Genomic DNA, 24,826 nt, shown 5'->3' with positions numbered 1-24,826 from the left:
ACACACATTGGCTGAAACCGCTTGTCCCAAGCGGGGTAGCAGTGAACTGGAGTCTAACCCAGCAGCGCAGGGCGTGAGGGGACACAGCAAGGACGGGATGCCAGTCCTTTGCAAGGCACCCCAAGCAGGTCTCGGACCCCAGCCCCACCACAGAGCAGCTGTGTCCCCCATAAATTACAGGTTATTTTAAAATATTTTAGGTTTTGTTTTTAATTCATTTTGCAAATCTGGTGGTTATTTTTAATGTGTAGTGTTACATCAACAAATTTATACTAAAGGATACAGCAGGATCTCAGCACAGAGCGTTTAATTGAGTTGCACGGTTAATGGGCAAGTGCAACTAGTGCGTTCTTATCTTTTCTCTCTGACCTCACAAATCCAAACCCGATATGGGAAGACCCGCAGGAAGTGAGTGTATCCTTATGGTAAGGGAGTGAACTCCATGCGTGTGCACATTCGCTGAAGTGGTACGCATCAAGCACACCTCATTGGCCTAGATCAGACAGTGTTTTGCTGAGTGTGAGTTTTCAGAAGCAGACAAGGCAGGTAATAAATGAAATATGGATTCAACTCAGTTTAATGAAATCACTGCTATTCTTTCCTATAAGCCAAATTGACATACTGTCAGTAAACGGATTCCCAGGAGTCAAGGAGATGGGGAAAAAAAAAACAACATTCATCCCACGTTACAACTCCTAATGTCTCTAAAAGTTCTGCAACAGCTTCATCTTTTGAATGTATGAATAAACAAAATAGGGAGGAAAAAAACTTATAAAGAATTCGAAAAATTTATTACCAATGAAAAATGAACTTTCATTTTCTTTGGTGAATTGAGTGTGTGCATCATATGTTATATATTTTTTTCTCTTCTTTCCTTTTTCTTTCTGAAAAATCTCCACTAGATTTTCATTTAAGTGCATTTCCAGTCTGGCTTGAAGTCAGACTTCTTCTCAAGTCATGGCTCAAAATGATCTCATCGTTAATAAACGTAATAGAGCTTCACGGTGGGCACGGGTGGCTGGGGGGGTTTTGTCTGGAGCGAGCAGCTGTAAGGACACAAGCTGAGTCCTGCATGCTCTGTGGAGGTTAAATGAATGAGTGATGTCACCATCGCTCCCCTAATCTTGTTGTGTTGCTGGATGGCGGCGCAGGTCTGACATTATGGGTAATCCAATTGCAGCATGCTGTGATTTAGAGAGCAAACCCCAGCGAGGGGAGCGAGAACTCAGCCGTTTGGTTCTGTTTTCATCCGAGAAAGTGCAGGCAGTGGTCTGGTGATTAAGACATACTCTTTCAGGCCACCAGGTCAGCGAGGGGATTTCAACTTAATGATTGTAATGAGTGCAAGAAAGCAGGGCTGTGATAGAGAAGCATGCTGCTGTAGCGTTGAAATGATATTCTAATTTGAACAAGCCTTTCTGTAGAATATCGTTTTTGATTTTATGTAACTAGTTGTGTGGGTTTCCTGTTTGGTCTGTGGGATGTTTAGGAGATCATAAAGAGCCCACAAGATTGTTTTCCTCATCTTTTTTTCCTTATGGTTTATTTTTTATTCCTCCTTGTTTGGTGAGAGTCAGCAATGAAGGCTGAGATGCTCAGTATTCAGTAGTGCCACGGTTGTAGCTCGCTGGTATTAAAGCTGGGGGTGCGGTGGCGTGGCAGGTTCAGCTGGTGCTCCTGGTTTGGTGGGTATGGGGATCGAGCTCTGCTTGAGGTGCCCTGTGACAGACTGGCACCCCGTCCTGGCTGTGTCCCCTTCGGCCTTGCGCCCTGTGTTGCTGGGTTAGGCTCTGGCTTGGAATGACCCCGCTCAGGACAAGTGGTTGTAGATGTTGGTTGGTGTTAAAGCTCATACCAATTCATTAATCACTAAAATTACCCATGAAGCCTTGCTCATCTACTGTCAAAGAGCTCCTCTTTAGATCCTGTTCTTTCTGGCTGTCGTCAGGTGAAACTAGTTGTATGTTCATGTCCCTTATTGTTCTGGTTAAATTGTGCGAGAATTGCCGTTTATTTTTGGACTTTATTAAAAGTAAGAGACACAAGAGCTTTCATATTGATTACCCCAGGTCATGCAAGTAATTGTGTGTGTGTGTGTGTGTGTGTGTGTGTGTGTGTGTGTGTGTGTGTGTGAGAGAGAGAGAGACCATTATGCCGCAGTATTAGTTAATGTGTAGTTTTAAATGCATGGTGGCTGGTCAGAGTGTGGAATTGAACACATGCCATATGAGGAGCACTGGGTTGAAGCACAGTGACAGCTGGCCCACACTGACCCAGGAAGCTATAAAAAGAGCAGGGCACAGTCTGACAAGTGAGTCACTGGCCGATGGGAGGTCTCCGGGTTCCCTCCATGCAGTCTGCCTCACTCCAGAGCCTTTATTCTCCAGAGCTTCAGGAGGGGTTCCTCACTGTCCTGTCCTCACTGAAAGGGTGTGCGAGCTCCACAACTGGCACTTTAACACCATTCACTGTTTCAGTTTGTTTGATCGTGCCATGCAAAAAGATGCTAAGTTGGCAAAAACCGGTTAATAAGCTAATTTTAACATTAGGGAAACTGATCAAAGAGAAAATTTTGACACTGGACATAGGGCTTGACATTAATTTTTAATCACCTGATCTTGGCTTACATTTTCATGGCTGGACAGGTAGAATCATTCCGATAACTGTCCAGTCAAGAGGTAGACAAAGTAAAGTGGAGTATAATGAAATTTGATGGATGTCATGTCATCCACATTTTTCTCTCAGAGTTGTTTTGTCAGCAGAAAGCACCCAGATTTATCAAAAATGAAGCTAATTAGCACAAGTATCTGTGTATCCAAACTTGGTCTGCATGAGTTTTAAGAGGAGGAATGACAAAATAAGAGGAAACACAATGAGGTTGTCTGTAGGGGTGTCATAGCTGGATAATGTATCTGGCCACAGGGGGTCTCTGCCATGGGAGCCTTGTGCAAAATGATGAAAGAACCTGTTGATGTGGTGATACAGGGGGACTGGAAGTGTGCGTCACCAGGAAAGAAACATTTAGCTGAATTTCTGAAAAGAGTTTGCACTAGATATTGCATAAACCATGAAGTCGAGGTATTATACAGATTTTATGCATTATGAAAAGGTTTCATTCTGTGTCTCATTTTTTAGAACAGCAAAAATGAATCTTCAAAAATGATCAGAGGCACCTTTTGCCAAAGTGCTGCTGCCTCTAGAGTCTGAAGTCACTGGTTTAAATCCCACCTCTTGCAATCAAGAGATTTACTTACCCTGAATTGCTCCAGTAAAAATTGCTCATCTGAATAAATCGGTAAACCACTGTAAATGACAACATTGTAAGTTCCTCTGGAGAAAAATGTCAACTAAATGTAGATAATAACCAATCTTTGGGGCCTTTTCAGAATCTCCGTTCTTTGATTAAGAGGAGGAAAGTATAGTTGTAACAGTTACTGCAATATTTATCAACTCCATTCGATGTTGTTCATGTGGGGATGGGAATATGGAACAACATGTGGGGTAATGGTTAGAAATGATGCCCTAGTCTTGATGGACCCAGTTTGAAATCCCACCTCCTGCTGTAGTACCCTTGAGCAAAGTCCATATCCTGAATTGCTCCAGTAAAAATTACCCAGCTGTATGAACAGAGAAGGGGTGTGGTGGCACAGTGGGTTGGACTGCAGTCTTGCTCTCTGGTGGGTCTGGGGTTCGAGTCCTGCTTGGGGTGCCTTGCGGCGGACTGGCGTCCCATCCTGGGTGTGTCCCCTCCCCCTCCGGCCTTACGCCCTGTGTTACCGGGTAGGCTCCGGTTCCCCGCGACCCTGTCTGGGACAAGCGGTTCTGAAAATGTGTGTGTGTGTGTGTGTGTGTGTGTGTGTGTGTATGTATGAACAGATAAATGATTGTAAGCTTCTTAAGATTGTAAGGCTTTGGAGAAAATTGTCAGCTAGAAGAAAAAATGTGCAATTTATTAATATGGGAAGATACTATACTTGAGACTGACTCAAGTGATCTTAGATATAGCTCCATTTCCTTTGCAGCAATATGAGTGTGTTTATTATACTGTACTTATACAAAGGCTGCGTTACTGCTGAGGGGGTGCGGTGGCACAGTGGATTTGGCCGGGGCCTGCTCTGTGGTGGGTCTGGGGTTCGAGTCCTGCTTGGGGTGCCTTGGGGTGGACTGGCATCCCACTGCAGCGTGCCCCATTCCCGTCCTGTGTTTCAGAGTTTTAGGCTCCGATTCGCCGCAACCCTGCTTGGGACGAGCGGTTGTAGACATTGTGTGTGTGTGTGTGTTACTGCTCAGTTGTTTTTTTTTTTTTGCCACTTTTGCTCCTTGTGTTCCAGAAACCTCAGGTTTCTTCAAAATTTTCTCTCAAATGTTGAGCTGTTTGTCTCTTATCTGTCTGTTAGCTTATCATAGCTATTAGCTGTCCGCTATTCTGGCATTCTTGCCTTTCAGTTCAACGCCGAAGCCAACAGCATCACGTGCTTTGACCACCTCGTTCAAGCCAACGTCCGCAACAAGAAGATCTTGAAGGACGCCGTCCAGAACATCACAGCCAAAGGGATCACCAGCTACAAACTGGGTTTTGAGTATGCATTCAAGCAGTTTTTAAATGTGAGTGTCAGCGGACCATAGCTCTAATTTTCACAAAAATGGAGTTCATGCATCTATGCCAAAACCCACAGATACCAGATTCAGTGTGTTTTTTACTGGGATGGATGGATGGAAAAAACTTAATTTGTTCCTAAAACTCTATGAATTTCCATTCCTATCACACCCTGTACTCTCTGAATATTAATAATAAAATATTTGGTGTTGTTTTATTTTACCTGTTTTAGACAAATTATAAGCAGGCTGCATTTGCATTGTTATAAATGTTGACGAGGAAATGCTAATTTATTATAAATTTATTTTCCGTTTCTTGTGTAAATGCATTAAGTGCACTTTCATGCTAGGTAAATTTTGAGAGCTAAACGTGTCATTCATAATTTTTTTTCCTGCTCTACACTTGTGACAGAACAGATTGTAACAAATGTAAAGCATTAATTGTCATCTGTTTCAATGAAAATAATGTCACCAGAGAACTAGAGAGAAGTGGACAGACAAAAGACGAGTGGAAGTTAATGCAGTTCTGCTATAGATGTTTAAAATTGTGGGAGGTGTATCATTGTAAGGGATTCTTGTTCACTTTTCAACACTTGGATTATTCAGGGAGCTTGTGCCCGTTCAGTGAACCATGGTTGAACACCTCCATCTGCTGGCTGTACAGTAAACACATTCGCTCTTCGCTCAACAGCTGGATTCCGTGGATCTCTGTGCTTCCACTGAAGATCCTTGCACAACAGAATGCCTACGGCTCGTCTCTGACCTTGTCTGACCCATCTTTTCCCCCAGCCTAACGTGACAAGTGCAAACTGCAACAAGATCATCATGCTGTTCACGGACGGCGGGGAGGAGAGGGCACAGGAGATCTTTGAGAAGTACAATCAAGACAAAAAGGTGGGTGGAACCCAGAGAATGGCACTTGCTGGAAGGTCTGCGCACCAGCGTACGTCCTGCCACAGAGAAACTCTCCGTTAATTTCCCGACATCCCATTTGCCCCTTAAACAGTGAGCAAAAGACATGATGGGAAGTTTTGCTTTAATTCCATAAGGAAAGCCTGTGGAAAGAAATGACTTTTCCGTAGCTCCAGTCACTTTTGCTTGACTTATTATATACAGGACCAGTCAGTTCCGTCCAACCTCATTAAGATGAATTTAGATCAGTTCATTTTGTTTGTTTTGCTTTTGTGTGTGTGTGTGTGTGTGTGTGTGTGTGTGTTTCTTTGTTTTGTTGTGTGAACAACACAGGGTCACAGCAATATGGAGGCAGAGTCAGTACACTGACGTGCTGCAAATACACTATGTCCAAGTGCACAAAGTAGGAACTAATGCAGTGTTGACATTTTTTCACAGGTACGTTAACATTGCACTGCCTAAGATGTCCCAGAAGAGTGTCCAGACATTTTAGAATTCTTTTGTATTGTCATGCAAATCAAAAGTTCATTTTTCAAGCCAAAGGAATTTAAGCACCTCAGTAAAAATATTTACAGGAAACTTCAGATGTGGAGCCTAACAAGACATGCATGATTCCTTTGCCATGTACGACATGAGTGATCAGCCAACGTTAAATAATTTCATCTGCAAAGGCATTTGGGTTATGGTTTAACAAGAAAATACACACACACACACACACACACACACACACACACACACACACACACACACACACTCGCTGAAGCCACTTGTCCCAAGCAGGGTCGTGGTGAGCCAGAGCCTAACCTGGCAACACTGGGTGCAAGGAGACACATCCAGGAAAGGACACCACTCCATCGCAAGGCACCCCAAGCGGGACTCGAACCCCAGACCCACCAGAGAGCAGGCCCCGACCAAACCCCCCCCCCCCAACAAGAAAATAAATGGGACCAGATAAAACTTCTCGTAAGACCTTCTTGTGTGAACCTTGATCCAGAATAATTAAAACAGCCTATGACTGGAAATGATCCTTTCCCGTCACTCCTATTTATTCTATATTCTATATTCATCCTTATCTATCCAGCATCATTACGGGAAGATCAGATGGTTTCCCATAAACATACATCCTGGTGCTTTTATTACATTTTGCCAATTACTGAGACCCAGAGCTGGGGGGACACGTCTCACTCTGGCTTTCCATGCTACTATATACATCTGGTAAAGAAGTGTGAGGTAACAGTGAGCTCTTCTGTTTGTGCTGCCTCTTTTGATGTTCCGGCAGCCTGTGCGACACAGCAGGTTGTACATCTCATTTTGGCTCCGGTGTCCCGCCCCACCACACACAGCGTCTCCAATTAGCTCGATTTTTTTTTTTTTTCCCTTTCCCGTGGGCACATCCCTGAGCTGACACCACAGCATCTGGCTGGGGCATCTGGTGGCACCCTGCTTTTGGAAGGAAGCCGACAACTCTGCCCATCATCAGAGGCGTTGCAGCCCCCCCCCATCACAAAGAGATACTGCCCCCCCCCCCCCCACAAACACACACACACACAGACACACACACACACACACACACACACACACACTCTTCCCCTGTAAGGAGCGAGCGCCACTTTGTGGCAGGATCCACATGTCAATGAAGCTGATGTGATGTGTGTGTTCAGTGCCAGTGGTAGCAAATACATCGGCGGAGTTTAATGAGCCCCGGCGCTGCAAGCGCTTCTCAGCAAAACTTTATATATCTCCTTCACTAAGGTGATTCCAAAAATACCACTTACTTTAGTCATCACTTTCTTTTCACAGCCATTTACAGTTTTACCCATACACTGTTTATCTTTAAGGGTGGAACAGAACCCCCCCCCATAGGGTTGTCTTCTTAATCATCATTCTGACATCATCGTTCCTGTCGTATGCTCTAGTGTCTGATCCCCGGTGTTGCGGTGCTCTTCCAGGTGCGTGTCTTCACCTTCTCTGTCGGACAGCACAATTACGACAAAGGGCCCATACAGTGGATGGCGTGTACCAACAAAGGTGCGATGTGGGTTTATTTAACATGGATGTTGCATTTGTGGGTGACACAGTGGCACAGCACGTAGTGCTGGTGCCTCACAGCTATCGGGCTATGGATTTATACAAGGATTTGAATCCAGCTTAGTCTCTGTGGAATTTGCCAGGGTTTGTTCCAGGTGATCTGGGTTTTGCCCGCATACATGTGTTTTGGGTGAACTGGTCACTCTCAGTTCTTTATTGTGTGTGTGTGTCTTCCATGTGATGAACAAGCATCCTATTTAAGGTGGACCCTACCTTGTGCTCTGTACTTCCAGGATAGGCTCAGGACCACTGCAAAACCGTGCTGTACGAGCAGCTATTGATAATATGTAGATGGACAGATATCGTATCTGTACGCATGTATGTGTTTGAATTAACAATCAAGTCTATCCATCCTTGAAAACAGTCAGTTACAATTAATCTGTTCAACATGATACAAAATTAAATGAGCACTTGCAAGGTTCTACAGGGGTAAGTGGTATAATCAGATCTCAGACTGTGATCTACCCAGTGAAGGGTGCCCTTCATTTTGTTTGTTACACAGACTAATTTTAAACACCCTTGGGATTATTTTTGGATAAATACAAGATCGTGTTTTTATTCATACTTTTCTTTTATATGCATGTTAAGCTCTGTTTGTGTTGAACATGAAATTATATTGTTAATTCTTCTGTGTTTCAGGTTATTACTACGAGATTCCCTCCATTGGGGCCATCAGAATCAATACTCAAGTGAGTAAGTCTTTTTCTCTAAAGGAGAGGTTTCAGGACAGCTCATAGAGCACCTGGGTGCAGAGTGCCAAATGACCCCTCTCTGTTCCAGGAATACCTGGATGTATTGGGCAGACCCATGGTTCTGGCTGATGAGAAGGCAAAACAGGTCCAGTGGACCAACGTCTACCTGGATGCACTGGTATAATATCCGCCACGCCTTCTATTTGAGGACTAGCTGTGTAGCTGTAAGGAAAAAGTTTGTGAACCCTTTAGAATCATTTGGATTTTCATCAATGACCTCAATTGTTTAAATCATTTGTTCAAAGAAGATATGATAGTGAGAAATGTGTGTGTTGTACAAATGACACTTTTTTCCAAAGCAACTTACAATGTTAAGGTACCTACAATTATTTACCCACTTACACAGCTGGGTAATTACACACACACACACTTCCTGAACCGCTTGTCCCATACGGGGTCGTGGGGAGCCGGAACCTAACCCAGCAACACAGGGCGTAAGGCTGGAGGGGGAGGGGACACACCCAGGACAGGACGCTAGTCTGTCACAAGGCACCCCAAGCAGGACTTGAACCCCAGACCCACCGGAGAGCAGGACCCAGTCCAACCCACTGCGTCACTGCGCCACCGCGCCCCCCTGCTGGGTAATTAGACTGGATTAATCTAAGGTAAGTATAGTACTCGAGGGTACTGCAGCTGGAGGTGGGATTCAAAACCACAATCTTTGGGTCTAAAGGCAGCAGCTCTAACCACTGTGCTGCCAGCTTCCTTCGTTGGTTATTATTTTGACTTTCTTGAAGGTCATATCTTATTTTAGGAGCCGTTCACGCTCAAATCTGGATGGTTCCAAAGGGTTCACCAACCAAGATGTCTCTGTTCAGAATCCAGAAGGTTGAGATAATTCCATGTATAACTGTAATTGTTTTCATTTAACGCTGATGTTTCTGGGCACCTCATTATTGGTCTTGTACAAGAACTTGAGAGGTTATTTCTGCTAGTTTAGCAGAAAGTCACTATCTCCTGCGGGTGGGCTGATGACCTGCTGGTTACTGCAGTTCTTTACTGGAAATGCAAGAGATACACTAAACAGAGCGTCCGTGACCTGCACTCCATCACTTATCTCTTGGCTGTCCAGAAATTTTTATTTTAAATTACTGAACACCATCGAGTTTTGTTGTTAATCTTAATAATTGTGAATGCAAAACTATGGGATAATTTCCAGATGAGACATTGTGTTACATCAAGGTTTGCGTAAATTTGTTTTCTGTTTTGAGTGCAAACTAAACTGTTTTGTTTCGGCGATAAACTCTGCAGGGGGACCACGAGTCCTTCTTGCATGCGTATCGTGTTTTTCGTCTTCCTGTGTTTATTGAATCATCTGCTTGACCTCCAGGAGCTTGGCCTGGTCATCACAGGAACACTGCCGGTCTTCAACAAAACTGAAACGAAGGTCACCAAAGACAGAACCCAGAAAAAGGTAACTCCCCACTGTGGTCGTTGATACCTTCTAAGCAAGGAAGTCTCAAGTCATGGCTTCTGAGAGGAGTCATTGAACAGCAAAAGATGCTGATGTTTGTTGACAGAAAACACGCTTGGAAATGTCAGTATATTGTGGTCTTGAAAACACAGTAAATAAAGGCCACGCATAAACATACTCTCGTTCCGAATTTGTTTGCAAGGCTTCTTAAAAGTCCATTAACCCCAAGTTTACAGAGTCATTAGAAAGTGGAAGTGAATACAAATCTCATTTGGGAAGTAATATGAAGCCATGTTCTGAATGTATCTTTTAAATTCCAACCAAATCTGCAGACCGTTGTCCGGCTCTCGTCATTATGTGCCCGTAAGTGTGTGTCTTTGAATGTTCCCACGCTTCTCCGCCTCCGGAGTCTCCGGCGCTGATTGGGTTTCGAGCCAATTATTGTTTGTTTCCGCACAGGTCCAGAACCAGCTGATCCTGGGAGTGATGGCGATTGACGTGTCCTTGGAAGACATTAAGAGGCTAACGCCACGCTTCACTGTACGTGTCTGCGCTGACATACACACAGTTTTTTTTTACCTTTCAATTTCTCTGTGTTTTCCCTTGTATTTTATGTATAAGACACTTTTTCTAGGATCAGTAATGTATACTGTGACATGTTTTTAAAGAAAACCTTCAGGTAGCAGCAGATTTTGTAAAAAAGTTATGTCTAGTTCAGTTGATTTTATTTTTTTGGGAGCACTCTTCTCACCAGTGTGAGGTCACTCCTGGACAAGGTTACAGAAAATTATATATAAGTAACAGCAGAACAGTGCAGCTGTACTGATATATACTGTATTAGTCAATAGTTTGGGTACGCTTGCTGGAAACCTGGATTTTCATAATTATGTGTGCTTTAAATTCTATAACACACTCACTCTGTCATGTTGGGCAGACTATTTCGGCGGACTCAATCGCAAGTACTGTGGTTTGGTCGGGGAAAGACAAAGACGTGGCTGGGGATGATCTGCAAACGTTGTTCAGAGAGTAACAAAAAGCCGTGGTCTATGAAGCAAAGTCGTAGGTCGAAGAGCAGAGGATCATCCGAGACAAGGGCATGGGGAGAAGGAGGGAAGAGGCGAGGAGGAGAGATGAATGGGGAGGAGAGAACGAGAAGCAAACAAGGGAGGCAGGTCGTGGAGCGAGTTGCGTCTTCCTGACGGTGAGGTTCCATACTCAGGTGTTTCCAGGCTGCTGCTTTTATACCCGTCTTCCTTAATCTCCTGCAGGTGCGGCTGTTGGGCATGCAGTCGGGGGTATGACAGTCTCACTTTTGGTAACAGCAGTCCATGAAAATGTTAAAGTGCATAACTGCAACTCAAAAATTTACATTTTAAAATTAAAATTAAAATCTTGTACATGTCAGTGAAAAGATCACCCAAAGCATACTTAAATAACATAAAACATTAATTGTGAAACAACTGCTTTCCAGCAAGTGTACTCACACTTTTGACTTGTGTAGTATATATGATTATTTGAAGATATATTGAGAAACATGTTTTGCTTTGTCATAATTTTGCTATTGATTGACACTGTGTGTCATTTATGCCATATTATTTTATATGCTCCCTGCGTGATGGTTATACATTATTCAGTGAAGTACTGTACTGATAATGACCAGTGAGGTCACACGCTGACTCTTTTTCTCAGCACTGGTCTGCTTGCGGAGGAAGGCTCAGCGCAGAATCACAATATTGTATTTGCTTTTGATGCCATAACTTTCGGCTCTGGTTGTGCCACATACTGTGACTATACACATACATAAAACATACTCTTCTCTCGTGACTGATGGAGAGGGGAAACAGGGATTAAATCCAGAGCCCTGTGAAGAGAACAAGCATCTGTATGCATTTATTTTTCATCTATAAGTGATGGTGATCTGCTCTTAGCCACCCTAAGTGTTTCCAGATGAGAAGGAGTTCCTTTTGTTATTCTTATGGCCCACACCACAGTATTGTGGGTAATACACACAGCATCGAAGGGCTCAGGTTGTGTCTCTGCAAGGGGGGCGTGGACCCAGCTGGTCCTCCTCCAAGGTGGCATGACCTTTGCTCTCAGTAATTTTTCTCCCCCTCCCTCACCCACAAGCTCGGCCCCAACGGATACTATTTTGCGATTGACCCCAACGGCTACGTCTTGCTCCACCCAAACCTCCAGCCAAAGGTACGAGGTTTCATTTCTCTCTTTAACCGCTTCTTGGGTTAGTGGCATGTCAAGCAAAGTCAGCATTTAGCGGTCTCGTCTCAGGCCCATCAGACATTGCCATTGTTGAGTGTCCACATGGGGGGCTGGTGTTTTGGTTGGCTGGCGGTGGTTCGGCTTTATTCCATATAACGCATTCCTGCGGATTTCCCATCAAGCGCTGCACTGTGAAAACGAGTGTGGCAAGGTACTAAATGCTTCCAGCCTTCCCCCTTTTTTTACAGCTGGCGTGTGCGTGTGTGCGTGCGTGCGTGCGTGTGTGTGCGTGCGTGCGTGTGTGGCAGGGGGGAGGTCTTTAGGGCAAGTTCTGATTATTTTTTTAAAATATGAGGATCATCGAATCAGACTTTAAATATTAAAATCTGAACAAGGTGGATGTAAAACTTGTCTCGTTATTTTTACTGGTCTATTAACAATTTCTTTATTTTATTTATCCCTCCGCAAACATAAAGACCTCTTTTTCAGTGGGATTGGAAGCTGTTTTAATTTTTAACGCTTTCTTATGCCATTGGCCATCGATGAGATGTGCTGCGTGAATTTTATTCAAAGTTGTAAACAGGCCCAGCGAGTATTGCAACATACCAAGGCAACACTTCATTGGTTACCGTAGTAAACTAATCGCCAGGGTGATAATAAAAGAATATTAATCACGTGATCAACATGGAAGTCTTCCTTGATGGCAGAGTTCAGCCTTAAAGGAGATGAGACTGGGGAATCGTGGGAGCCTTGTTAGGCTCTGCAAAAAGTGAGGGCTGGTTGCACTGTGGGTCCACTAGAGTTGGCCAAAGCAAAGCCAATGGGAACATGGACATGGGACCTCTGGTGGGGGTTAATAGAGGGCCAGCGCCCCTGTTCCCACCCCAAAATGTGATTCTTCATCCATCAAAGTATTTGGTCTGCTCAGGGTCTTACTCAACACCGTGGAAATGTTCACATGCTAATTGAATGACAGGGGCAGATTGTCTGAGTCACACCAGCATATTACAGCGTACTCTGGAAGACCTCTCCCAGGCTGAACCTGTGCTCAGATCAGTCTCACCCCCGCGCAAAAATCAACAGTCCCAGTGGATATCTGGTTTGAGCAGACACCACATTCCAGCTGAAAGGAGTGTCCTTCCAGTGATGTTTCAATTTTGACTCTCCAAGATGCAATAATACAGTGCAACTTTTGCTTATTGACCATTTTGAGATGACTTGTGTTATATCACATTTTATTCCTCTGCTACCAATTAAAATAGTTGCTCGTGTTCACATCTCTCACGATGTTCTTCACACCTTAGAAATTATCGAATTACCTGTTTATGCAGCCATTATATTAGGGTAAGTACCTTGGTCAAGGGTACATCAACAGGAGGTGGGATTTGAACCCGGGTCTTTCGAGTGCAGGGTGGCAGCTACTGTTGACTTATTGCCGGATAGGTTGCTGGAAGACTGCATTTCATGAGATTTGCATTCCGAAAGGACACTTTCATGCATATGAGGTTCAAGTAATCGGATGGGCTGTAAAACTCATTTTATCGTGTACTGTGTTATGCTTCAGCACAACTATTTCAGGAAGTGTTGCTGTAAATGTAAGTCTGCAAAGGGGACGGTCTCACAGGAGCGGTCTGGTCCATTCCAGGCTAGGTCTAAGGCTTATTCCTAACAGCATGTGTATAGACAAGGAATTCAAGAGATCAGTTCCAGACATCTCTCGCTGTTAAGCACATCCCTACAGGCATGCTGCTCCGTCTCCACGTCAGACCAACACACGCTGCCAAACCACTTTTCACATCCAGCGCTCTTTTTTTGCCGCTTGAATACTCAGCGGATGTGCTTCTGGCGGCCGTTCGCCGACAGGCTGGAAGATCGATGGTCCGGATGGTCAGGTAAAACATCAGACGCGTTTGTGTAGCTGATGAAACGCTCCTGTAAGCAGGGAGCAAGACCACAAACCTGCTCCTCTCACATGAGCAGGGCGCACAGGAAGTGAGGCGCAGGGATAATGGAGAACTTCCTGTTACGAAAACTAATGAGGAGTGATCATGATGAACAAGAGCCCTCACATGCGCACAGACTATGTATTTACAGTATATACATATATGTATGGATGTATACATTATGATATAATGACTTCATAATTTCAAGTGCTTTATTAATACTACAGGGGGGTGCGGTGGCGCAGTGGGCTTGGCCCGGTTCTACTCTCTGGCAGGTCTGGGGTTCGAGTCCTGCTTGGGGTGCCTTGCAGTGGACTGGCGTCCCGTCCTGGGCGTGTTCCCTCCCCCTCCAGCCTTGCGCCCTGTGTTGCTGGGTTAGGCTCCTGCTCACTGTGACCCCACTTGGGACGAGCAGTTTCGGTCAATGTGTGCGTGTCTCTTAATGTAATGCATAAATTGTATTTTTTCCGAGATGTATGTTGCTTTGGACAAAAGCGTCTGCTAAATGAATAAATGTAATGTAAATGTAAGTGTGTGTGTGTGTGTGTGTGTGTGTGTGTGTGTGTGTGTGTGTGTGTGTGAAACTGACTCAAATTTTTCTCGAAGTTCTCTTCACTACTTTTTCTGTATCGAAAAAATGTATATTTTTAGTTAATACATTCATTTGATTATTTATTTGTTATTTAATTACCTGCAGTGACCACTCCCTGAGTTTCCCAAAGCAGTTCTTTAAACGGTCAATGTACGTTCAACCATCCTCCATGGTTACGCACATTTATCAGAGTTTACACTTCAGGCGAAAATCTTTATTTTGCACATTATCTTTCTTCGGTATAAACCTTTAAACAAGGCTTTACGCTCAAGACAGGACTGCACCCTGCTGCAGGTTTCACTAAAGTACGGGTTCACGGTCATATGGTTGCTAAGTGGCAGTATTTTATAAAGGCGTGTTTATTCTGCAGTAATTGTTGACCGTAAGTGATTTTAACGGCAAAGTCTGTCACACATCGTTTGAGCTTCAGACACATTATTTGCAGAATTTTTTACTGGTCCGCTGGGTGCAGCCTAACTGAGAACAAAGTTAGCTCCACATTTTTCTTTTCTAAATTTTAAAAAATATATATTTCTATAAATTTCCTTTAAAATATTTTTATTTTTCATTTTTTTAAGCTACAAATGACCATATGTTTCTGTTTGTGCAACCTGTGGTTATTGGCACGTTTACTGTGTTTTACTCATACAGTGGTGGTGTTAGTATGATTCCTTTTCATTTCATTTCACTGCTTCTAACTCTTTTTGTTTCTCCTTTTCCATGGCCGGGGTGCTTGGGATGAATCTGTCTCCTCGAAACTGTTTCCTCAGCATCTATCATGTCATGCATGCCATTTGGTCAGGTGTTTCTTTGCATTACCCATCCCATGTAAGAGTCGCTATGTCCACGTTGCTCGTCTTTCCTCGTCCCACGTGGGCAGTCCGCCTTGTCCGTCCTATCCCTCGGGCTCATTGGAAGGCAACTGTTTGTCTTGGCCCCCCGTCTTCTGTCGCAAAAAAAAAGTTTGTTTCTGCTGAACATCTTTCAGTGAGTAGTGTATGGTATGAAAACACGGTTTTAGCGGATTCCGCTTTTATTATTGAAGGCCGGCTCACAGATGGGCGTTCAGCCAGGCTTTTATCGCAGCCTTTTAAGTATCAACAACAGAAAGCAGAGCGACGCGTGTTAATGAATCATCCCAGAGGTTGCTGGTTCGGGGCCTGCGATGCACGGCTATAACAGATGTGTAGCTGTAAGATGCGTGGGCAGGGTTCGGCTCGGCCCGACTGATGGGGGGATTATTAAGGTTCAAAGCAAAATTTGCTCATAGCAGCATGAACTGGTCTCAACTAGAGCCAAACTTCTGAATTCAGCTGAATGTGTGCAGCAGGTACTGTGTTTTCTTTACATCCTGCCTAATATACTGAAATAGTAAACAAAAAACTTTATTATTTCTGCACAGACTATTTCATCACATACTCCTGGAGCATTCCATTAGTACAGTTTTATTATTTTTTTAACAGCCTGTCACACATCAGTCCAATTCCACATTATACATGTGCTGTTTATTCTCTTTTAATAAGTCAGGCTTTTTATGTGCTCATAGCCGTTGATATGCCGTGCCGTTTAGGGAGAGTGGTATTTTTCGCTTTTGGTGAAAAGTTTTTTTACGTGTCCAACCTTCCCTTTCTCTCCCTCAGATTGCCAAATTTCAGGAGCCTGTTACCCTGGACTTCCTAGATGCTGAGCTGGAGAATGAGATTAAAGTGGAGGTAGGTGAGCGTCAGTGTTTTACCCAAATTCGCCACCCTGCTTGAAACCCTTTTCTACCATGCTGGGACACGGTTCTCACTACTCATCAGTTCACATCTTCACCTACATCTGATTTTGAAACACTCCTCACCACAGATATTTGTTAAACTTCCAGATGGATGTAGTCTTTACTCTCGTTTTGGTGGCTCAGAAACACAACTCCAGTGTGCAATTTACAGAAACATATGTTTCGCAGTATTGACAGCTGTTAATAATCTGTTTTCCTCTTTAAACCAGCTGTGCAGCTTTGGAAAGGCAGCAACGACAAACTGGAGCAAACGTATTGTAAGGCGGGTGTAATCTAGGAGCTTGTCCTCTCTTGTACACAGAACCGGGTACATCTGAATCTGAGCCAGAGAACTTACTTTCCAGTAACCCTCCTTTCTATGTATACACACACACACACACACACACACACACACACACACACACACACATACATCATCTGAAACCGCTTGTCCCAAGCGGGGTCGCGGCGAACCGGAGCCTAACTCAGCAACACAGGGCGTAAGGCTGGAGGGGGGGGGCGCACACCCGGGATGGGATGCCAGTCCATCGCAAGGCACCCCAAGCGGGACCCGAACCCCAGACCCACTGGAGAGCAGGACCTGGTCAAACCCACTGCACCACCGCACCCCCTTTTATGTATATAAATATTTTAAATAAATAAATAAATAAAAATATTATTTATATATATTTATATATAATGTGTGTGTGTGTGTATATATATATATATAGATCACTATTTTAAAGGGGCTTGTACTGTAGTGCTTAGAGCTGCTGGTTTTAGACCCACAGGTTCAAATCCTATCACCAGCTGTCATACTCTTGAGCAAGGTACTTATCCTAAAAATTGCTTCACTAAAATTACTCAGCTGTATAAATGGATAAATAATTAACTTAAGATTGAAAGTCGCAGGGGGGAGGGGTGTGGTGGTGCAGCGGCTTCAGCCGGTGCCTGCTGTGTGGTGGGTCTGGGGTTCGTGCCTTGATTGGGTTAGACTGGCATCCTGCCCTGGGTGTGTCCCCTCCCCCTGCGGTGTCGGGTAAGGCTCCGGCTCTCCGCAACCCCGCTCAGGACAAACGGTTGTTGACGATGGATTGGTGGATTGAAAGTTGCCTTGGGTAAATGTAAGGGTGTGTATATAAGTGTAGGGTACTTTTCATATAGAGGGTGTAGGGTACATACATTATATACTGTATATGCACAAATAGTGTCACTGAACTCAAAATCCATGCTTTCACTGGCAGTTATTAATTTAGTTGACACTTTTCTGTCAAGTCGCTTATGTTAGTTTTGTACAATAAGCTTTTTTTCTTAAATATTTGCCTATTTATACAGCAGAGTAGTTGTACTGTAGGAAATCAGACTACGTACCTGATCAAGGATATAATATCAGGAGCGGAAATTCAAACCCAGGTTTGAGGCAAGAGCTATAATAATCATTACGTTATTATTACCATCAAATTGCCTACTACTCTGAAATGTCATTGGCCTCATCATTGAGCATCTGTTGAATAATTCCTTCATTATTTCTCTCTAAAGCTGTGGCCCCTGCTGCCTCGACACTGAAACGTTTCTCAAAATGCATTTAGAAAGTTGAATTTAAAGAGAATCTTCGTAATCTTGAAGTCCTTCTGCATTTTATGTTCAGGATCATTGCTGTCAGTGTGTTATTATTGTATAACCGTGTCATAAATTGTATTGGTGTGCATTTTTTTAGATCAGAACAAACATGATTAGCGGGAAGACTGGAGAAAAATGGTTGGAGACGCTTGTGAAGTCCCAAGATGAGGTAAGCTGTATGAAGGCACATCTGCAGTTATAACGTGGGTACAAGGGAGGTGTTTCAGTTTTCATATCAGTTGCATATTTCTTCTTTGTCTGATATGCGTTTTCACAAAAGCTGGATCATACAACAGGGGAAAAATAATATTCTTCCTCCTGGACACTGCTAGACTTCTGTTTACATACGTATGTTAGCCAGGTGAGGTAATTAGGCTATTCCCTACTTATACCAGTTTACACTACCACCCAAGACTGTGGGGGTATCAGTGCTTTTATCTTCTGCTGTTTGACCCTGTAAAACATGGTCTTTGACAGAGATACATCGACCATTGCAGCAGAACCTACACCTGGTCTCCAGTGAACAGCACAGATTACAGGTAACAGCGAGTGCTCCTAGCCTCCTATCTGGGAAATGATATGTGCTAATGATCAGCGAAAGGTCAAAGATCATCCCCACAAGCTTTCCATTCATACAGAACCGCCATCCAAAATGAGAGCTGCTCATACCTGCACTGCTGTGCGGAGTTTTGATGTTGCGAGTGCTGCTGTGTGCCGCTTCTGTGCTTCTCTCGCAGTGCAGCTTTAGGTGTGTGCAGGTGTGCAGGACCCTGCAGCGTTTGGACAGTAGGGGTCACTCTGTGCATGAACGAGTGAACACCTGTAGTTGATGGTCTTCAGGTGCAGCAGCGCGTAGTCCTCTGCTGGGTACTGCCTACAAAAGGATAAAAATGGAATATTGGATACCGAAACAGGGTTACACACACACAAATATAGATACAGTAGGTTGTCTTCGAGTTACAACCTATCCGAATTATGACTACCTGGACTTTTGGCAGTCGTCAAAACAACATTATTACGTTATTTCTGGTCGTAACATCTAACGCCGACCACTCCATTTGCTGTACCATGACACTGAGTGTCCCTGCTGTCGTATAGCCTCATCATTTTTTATTGCCCGGGTCGCAGTCAGTGTTTCGATGTGTAGCAGCAACTGTGCTGAGTGTGCGGTATTTTTCTGTCATCTCATTTGCTTTGGCCTACTTTCTATTTAAAGTGCTTAGCGAGTGAAAAACTGAGGGTTCTGCTGGTGCTGAAAACAGAAAGTAAAAGACAAAAATGTAACAAAGCCCTGTAATTCAGCCTACCATTTATGCATGTAAATTGTTTATATATCCCTATGATTCATACGATACATTATAAGGGGATGTGAGACTTATTACGAAGTTAACGTGCGACGGGGTCCTTGAAATGGAACCACCTATGCCGTAGGAAATGTAACAAAACTGTTTGTGCTTTCAGCCTAGCGCTGGTGCTGCCGGAATACAGCATGCACTATATCCACGCCACCATCGGGGACACAATCACGCAGGCCAAATGTAAGTATGGCAGAGACTTGCTCTGAAGATTTGCACTGCAGGCCAGGAAAACTCTGCACTGTGCAGTTTTTGATGACACATGCGGCACATGTTTAGCCGCTCGGTTTTGCAGTTACACAGTACCAATATACTGTGTATACCGATATGGTGATTCGGTTTTAATTGAAGTGGATGTGTTAATGACAGCTGGCAGTATGGCGTCCTTCCTTACATTTCCACGCACGCTTCGCATCTGCTAAGATCTTTCAGCCGCAGCACCCCCATCCCTCTGTTGTGGTTGTCCTCTGTCCGTTCTGCAAGACGGTAGACTCCCTACGGCTTCAGTGCCTCACCTCATACATAATGCACATATTAATCCCATAATAAACGTGCATGTTCTTCTACCAGCATGTCGTTAACGCGGCACCACCGTTTCCCGTGCCAGATGGGTCCTGGAAAAGGGCTTGGAAGGATTCCCCAGCTATTGCACACATGGCGTCAGTCGTTGCGGGGATTGAGTTTTCTGCAGGGGATCGACGAGCCGACCAGCCCCTTGCGGTCTTGACAGCCTGCCCATCATGCTCCTGAACCCAGAGTGCCAGCTGTCGGCCAACTCTGGGCTCTCGCTGGCATTGACCCTGGTAGTGCCACCCAACCCCAACCCGCTCCCCTTCCTTTCCTTCTGGGTGCCACCTCCTGTAGTGTCCTTTAGTGGGGGGAGGTGTTAAAGGCTTGGTTTCCTTCCGCAGCGATCTTGGCCTCCCAACGGTCTGCTTGCCGTGTGAGTCGTCCACCCCTTTCGTCCCCTCTGGCTGGATGCCATTGTTCCCATAACGCACTTCGATCCACAACAGCACGCCACTTAATGCCAACTTGAACAGCACGTGTCTGAGCCAGTGGGTGTGCAGCCCTGCATGTGAAACCATATAAAACTCCTTAGAGGAGGGGCATTACATTACTGCCAAAAACTCGAGTACTTCACGCAGTTGTAGCTCCTTTTAATAGACTTTCTCAACACGTATAAAAAGTCGGCACACTATCGTCTGCGCCGTTTCTGATTTCACCCTCCTCATTCGGCACTTCATCGAGTGCCACAAAGTTAGTAAGTGCTGTGAAAAAGGGGTGCGGACCAAAAAATAACCCCTGGCTTTATTTTTCTGGGTCTCGGCCTGTCAGATGTAACCCAAGTGTGTTGTGTTAAACTGTTATACTCGCAGGAGTGACCCAGTTCAGCAGCCGACAGACCTCCGGGATTCGAGATAAATGTAATATTACTTACAGTGGACATGTCATTTTTTGGAACTGCTTGACAGGAGATGGAGAGTAAATCACACCGATTGAGATCTTAGTCATGTGATGGGGTCGATTCCACTTTAAGGTCATATAGGCATAGATTATGTATGGACACTCATGTAATTTTTTTCTAATTTGGTGAAGGCATCAAAAGAAGACAACACACAGTATTTTTATTCTGCGGGTTGCTATGTGAGATGAATTGAACAGAATTTCTCATCTTTTTCTGATCTTTCTCTCTCTTTCCTTCTTTCTTCCTTATTTTCCATGCACTGTATCTCTTTCTGCACCCTCTCGGTGTTTCTGGAATGGATTTCTTCAGCATTTTTGGGCAAGTATTACTCGATTTACCTTTTTGACTTAATAATAATGATAATTGCCACACCAGTAATTATTTCCTTTATTACATTGTTTTAATATCAAGACAGTTGTAATCTAATTTAATATTTCGATTTTTTTTTTTTTTTTTTTTTGTGACCCCCCCCTCCTCCCACAGTAACTAGAGACAAATAAACTGTAATGCAGCTGTGATGGGAATCTGTTGATGTTATGCAGGTTGGATGAAGACGCAGTGTTGCCATCTGGGATGTTACAGTTGTCCTTCTTGTTCTATGTTCAATCACTTCCCAGTGCTCTCTAGGCATCTTTGGAGCTGCAGCTGTTTTATGAATGCATATTATGTGAATGTAGTAATTATTATTATAATACACACACATTGTCTGAACCGCTTGTCCCATACGGAGTCGCCGGAGCTTAAACCAGCAACAAAGGCCGTAAGGCTGGAGGGGGAGGGGATGCACCCAGGACGGGACACCAATCAGTCGCAAGGCACCCCAAGCGGGACTCGAACCCTAGATCCACCAGAGAGGAGGACCCGGTCCAACCCACTGCACCACCGCGCCCCCATATAATAATAGTAATAATAAATGTAGCATAGAGGTTGTTGATCATCAGAGTGGAAGGCATCGCATGCGATGCAGCCATTCCGCTGAGCCTCTTGCTCGTAGTGGGTAAGCACTAGCACAGAGTGAGTAACCGATGTCCGCCCACAGGGCGGGTGGTGTGTGTTGTTGGATTAGCAGGCGATCACACAGCCGGACCTCCTCCTCTTCCAGAGACTGCGATCTAGGGTCTTGAGCTTGGTGTTTTGCGTTGTTCTGACATGGTGTCACAAAAGAGAAAGTCTCGACAGTGCAGGGAATTTCACTACACTGAGTCACAGCCTGTCGCTCAAAGGCACAGAAACATGTTTATAGCCTTGTAAAAGTTGCCAGCGCAATGGGTTTGTGGCATTTTGTTGAATCAGGGCCTGATTCAGTCTTTGCTCTGCTTTTTGGTGTTTTTCTCCACCTGTTGCGAAACATAAAAGCTGACAGGAGGGACGACAGATCTTGGGCAGGTGATAAAAGTGTGAATGCAAAGGTCCGGCACAGGGTGGGGTTTGGGCAGAACTGGGGCCTTCATGCACAGTCCATGTGAATGACCCTGGGGAATCTTGTTCTGCTGTGTAATTGGCTGAGATCCTTCAAAGCCTGCCTGAATAAAAGATGTGGGACCATATAACGTCAAGTTCAAAGACATTTCTGAACATTAGTCAGGCAAAGCTAAGTCTATGAGCCACTTGGAATGAATGCCCAGAAAGGGTTAATATGAAGACCAGGTGACCACACCACTCTGACACCCCCTCCATGAAATGATGGGGGGTGAACACTGCTGTTTTGAATGTTGCTCACAACAATATGTGTCAAGGTGAGGAATGTCGAATATCAGTGAATTCAAAGCAAACTTTCATCCATTCTCCAGTTGCATACAACACACACACACATATAGATATACATTTTTGGGAGGGGGGTTGAAATACAGACGGTACAGAAACAAAAAGACGCAAACCTTTGAAATATGGTGCATCGTATGAGGCTGTAAAAAAAATATGCACCATACTGCAATTCGCCCTTGTTTTACCACATAAAGGAATTCACAGTTCTTTGTTCTCCACAGGAGAAAGCTTTTCTTGAACACTGTGGTATGAAAGCACTGGTACACATATATCAGTATGGAAATTAGTGACCACATCGGGGCCTTGTTTACTTGCCGGTCTCCTATTCACTGAAATCACTTCTGAACAGATTGTAATATTTTTCCTTAGGGTGATGAATAAAATATGGTTGAGTGATACTCTTGTATTTCTTTAACTGTTTTAATCTCCTGTCTCTCTCTCTCTATGTATCGGTCTCTCTGTCCTGTCCTCTTCTGGATTTGCTCACCAGAGGAAAAGGGCAAGTATTTCTTAGATGGTCAATGTCTGCTTGTGTTTCTGCTGAGCCCCCACCCTCCCCTTGAGCACTGACCTCACCTGTTTCAGGCCCCCGATTCACTAATGATCCACGCCTTCTCCTCCAAAATGCACAACACTGCCGCGACCCCCGTTGTGGTGTCGTCTCCTGACACCTCAGTGTGTCACCTTAATGGCCATTCCTGAGCCAAAGCAGGTCTGCAGGTCTCGTGAGGTCAGCGTGTGACGACGACGGCGGTCCCAAAAGACAGAAAGCGATAATGACAATAAGCAGAGAGCACATCCAGGCCTTGCAGAAAGGACTTTCCCTCCAACCAACAGAATGCATGTCAGTTGTCTACAGAGAACTGAGTTACCATACACATCCCTTGTCTATTAGCAAAACTATAACAGTGACTTTAGGAGGCCATTGTTGATTAAGATGAATCACAGCATTCATTTCCATATAAACTGCTGAAGCCGATCTTCCATTGAAATAATGTACTCTGCTTCTGTATTTCTAGTCAAGCACTTGAATATAATTATTAATTATAGCATAACCCTCAGAGGGAAGCTGTTAGCATAGTGGTTAGAGGTTGTCTTGTATCCAAAGGTTGGAGTTTTGAGTTCCTCCTCCAGCTGTGGTACTCTTGAGCAAGCTGTTTATTTTAAAAAGTTGCTCCAGTAAAATTACCCAGCTATATGAATGGGTAAACAATTACAACTAGCTTATCACTGTAAGTCACTTTGGAGAAAAGCGCTAAGTAAATGTGTTTTTGATGTCCGCGTTATTCCTCATTCCAGTATACAGCCTATAATGGTTTAGGCTGGCTCATAAAAACCTTTCTAGTGAGGAATAGTTTTGCTTACTGACAACTGTTTCCCTGATTTCATCTGTTGATGCATTCTCTGTCTGCAGTCTGCTTGCGTGACAGTTCGAAAACATGAGCATCTTCCCATGTGGTGAACATGAAACAAATCTCACCCAGAATCTGTTGTTTCTTCTGCAGTCTTTGAAAGCATGCAAGTGGAGAACTTTGAGGACAATGGGTACACATTCATTGCCCCCAGGTGAGAACACCCACCGCTCATTGACTGGGCGAGCCATAGAAAGGGCTCTGTGGCTCTGTGTCAGTCAGGTCAGTGAGGTCCACGTCTTCCATGCCAGACAAACCCCAAAGTCAGTATTACACAAACAAATAAATTAGAAATTGACATGGCCATTTGGAGTGGCATTTTCCCATATATGAGATTCAGAGGTCTGGAAATGTTTTTTTTTTTTAATCTTTTTTTAATCAGAGAAGGATGGTAATGTGTATCTTTGCCTTATGGCTGTGTTCAAGTGCTCCGTGTCACTGCGTGAGAAGGGCTCTATAAAAATAAATTGAATTGAATTGAACTGAATTCATTCTATTACTTCTACATAAGTAAATTTCATGAAAAATTGGGATCAAAACTTTTTACTTTTAGTGAAGTACATTTCACTGAATGAAATGTATATTTACTCTGTTAACTTACTATAATCCTCCTTTCATAACTTTTGAATTTAATTTTTTAACCTTCTCTCCTTAAAACCAGTCATCCCTTATACCACAAACCCAGTAGTAACTCATCATCACTGTCAACTGTTTTCTGTGATTTTCCCTGTCCATCCTTCGTACTTCAACAGTCACACTTTTTCTGCTCCATTTTCCCAGCTTTCACTTACAACCTAATCCATTCCAGTTGAGAATTGATAGAAATGAGGAAGGAAAAATGTTAACATAAATTTAGTCAGTTAAAATAGTTTTAATTCCCCAGTTTGCTTTTGAACAGACGTATTGGATAAGTTGTTCCTAATTAATATGTTAA

General features: G+C 43.9%; 1 protein-coding gene across 5 annotated transcripts in view; it reads left to right on the top strand.

Moving 5' to 3' along the window:
- LOC108921141 (voltage-dependent calcium channel subunit alpha-2/delta-1-like) overlaps window positions 1–24,826 on the top strand; it is a 121,995-nt gene that overhangs the window by 73,655 nt on the left and 23,514 nt on the right. For 3 of the 5 annotated variants that reach the window (XR_003797671.1, XM_029251778.1, XM_029251780.1), the window contains exons 11-25: window positions 4,447–4,605; window positions 5,386–5,490; window positions 7,458–7,536; window positions 8,236–8,285; window positions 8,377–8,466; window positions 9,679–9,762; window positions 10,222–10,302; window positions 11,890–11,964; window positions 16,155–16,226; window positions 17,991–18,062; window positions 18,371–18,432; window positions 19,355–19,431; window positions 21,026–21,034; window positions 22,971–22,979; window positions 23,986–24,046. Coding sequence is in view for 4 of the 5 variants with exons in the window: in XM_029251778.1 (XP_029107611.1) it covers window positions 4,447–4,605; window positions 5,386–5,490; window positions 7,458–7,536; window positions 8,236–8,285; window positions 8,377–8,466; window positions 9,679–9,762; window positions 10,222–10,302; window positions 11,890–11,964; window positions 16,155–16,226; window positions 17,991–18,062; window positions 18,371–18,432; window positions 19,355–19,431; window positions 21,026–21,034; window positions 22,971–22,979; window positions 23,986–24,046 (1,085 nt within the window). In the remaining variant the exon portion in view is untranslated. Of the gene's footprint in view, window positions 1–4,446; window positions 4,606–5,385; window positions 5,491–7,457; window positions 7,537–8,235; window positions 8,286–8,376; window positions 8,467–9,678; window positions 9,763–10,221; window positions 10,303–11,889; window positions 11,965–16,154; window positions 16,227–17,990; window positions 18,063–18,370; window positions 18,433–19,354; window positions 19,432–19,855; window positions 21,003–21,025; window positions 21,035–22,970; window positions 22,980–23,985; window positions 24,047–24,826 lie in introns of those variants that run through there. The other 2 variants (XM_029251779.1, XM_029251781.1) reach the window with 2 other exon arrangements.

This window comes from Scleropages formosus, chromosome 5 (assembly GCF_900964775.1).
Source record: "Scleropages formosus chromosome 5, fSclFor1.1, whole genome shotgun sequence".
Taxonomy (NCBI): domain Eukaryota; kingdom Metazoa; phylum Chordata; class Actinopteri; order Osteoglossiformes; family Osteoglossidae; genus Scleropages; species Scleropages formosus.
This window is presented reverse-complemented; position numbering and strand designations above follow the sequence as displayed.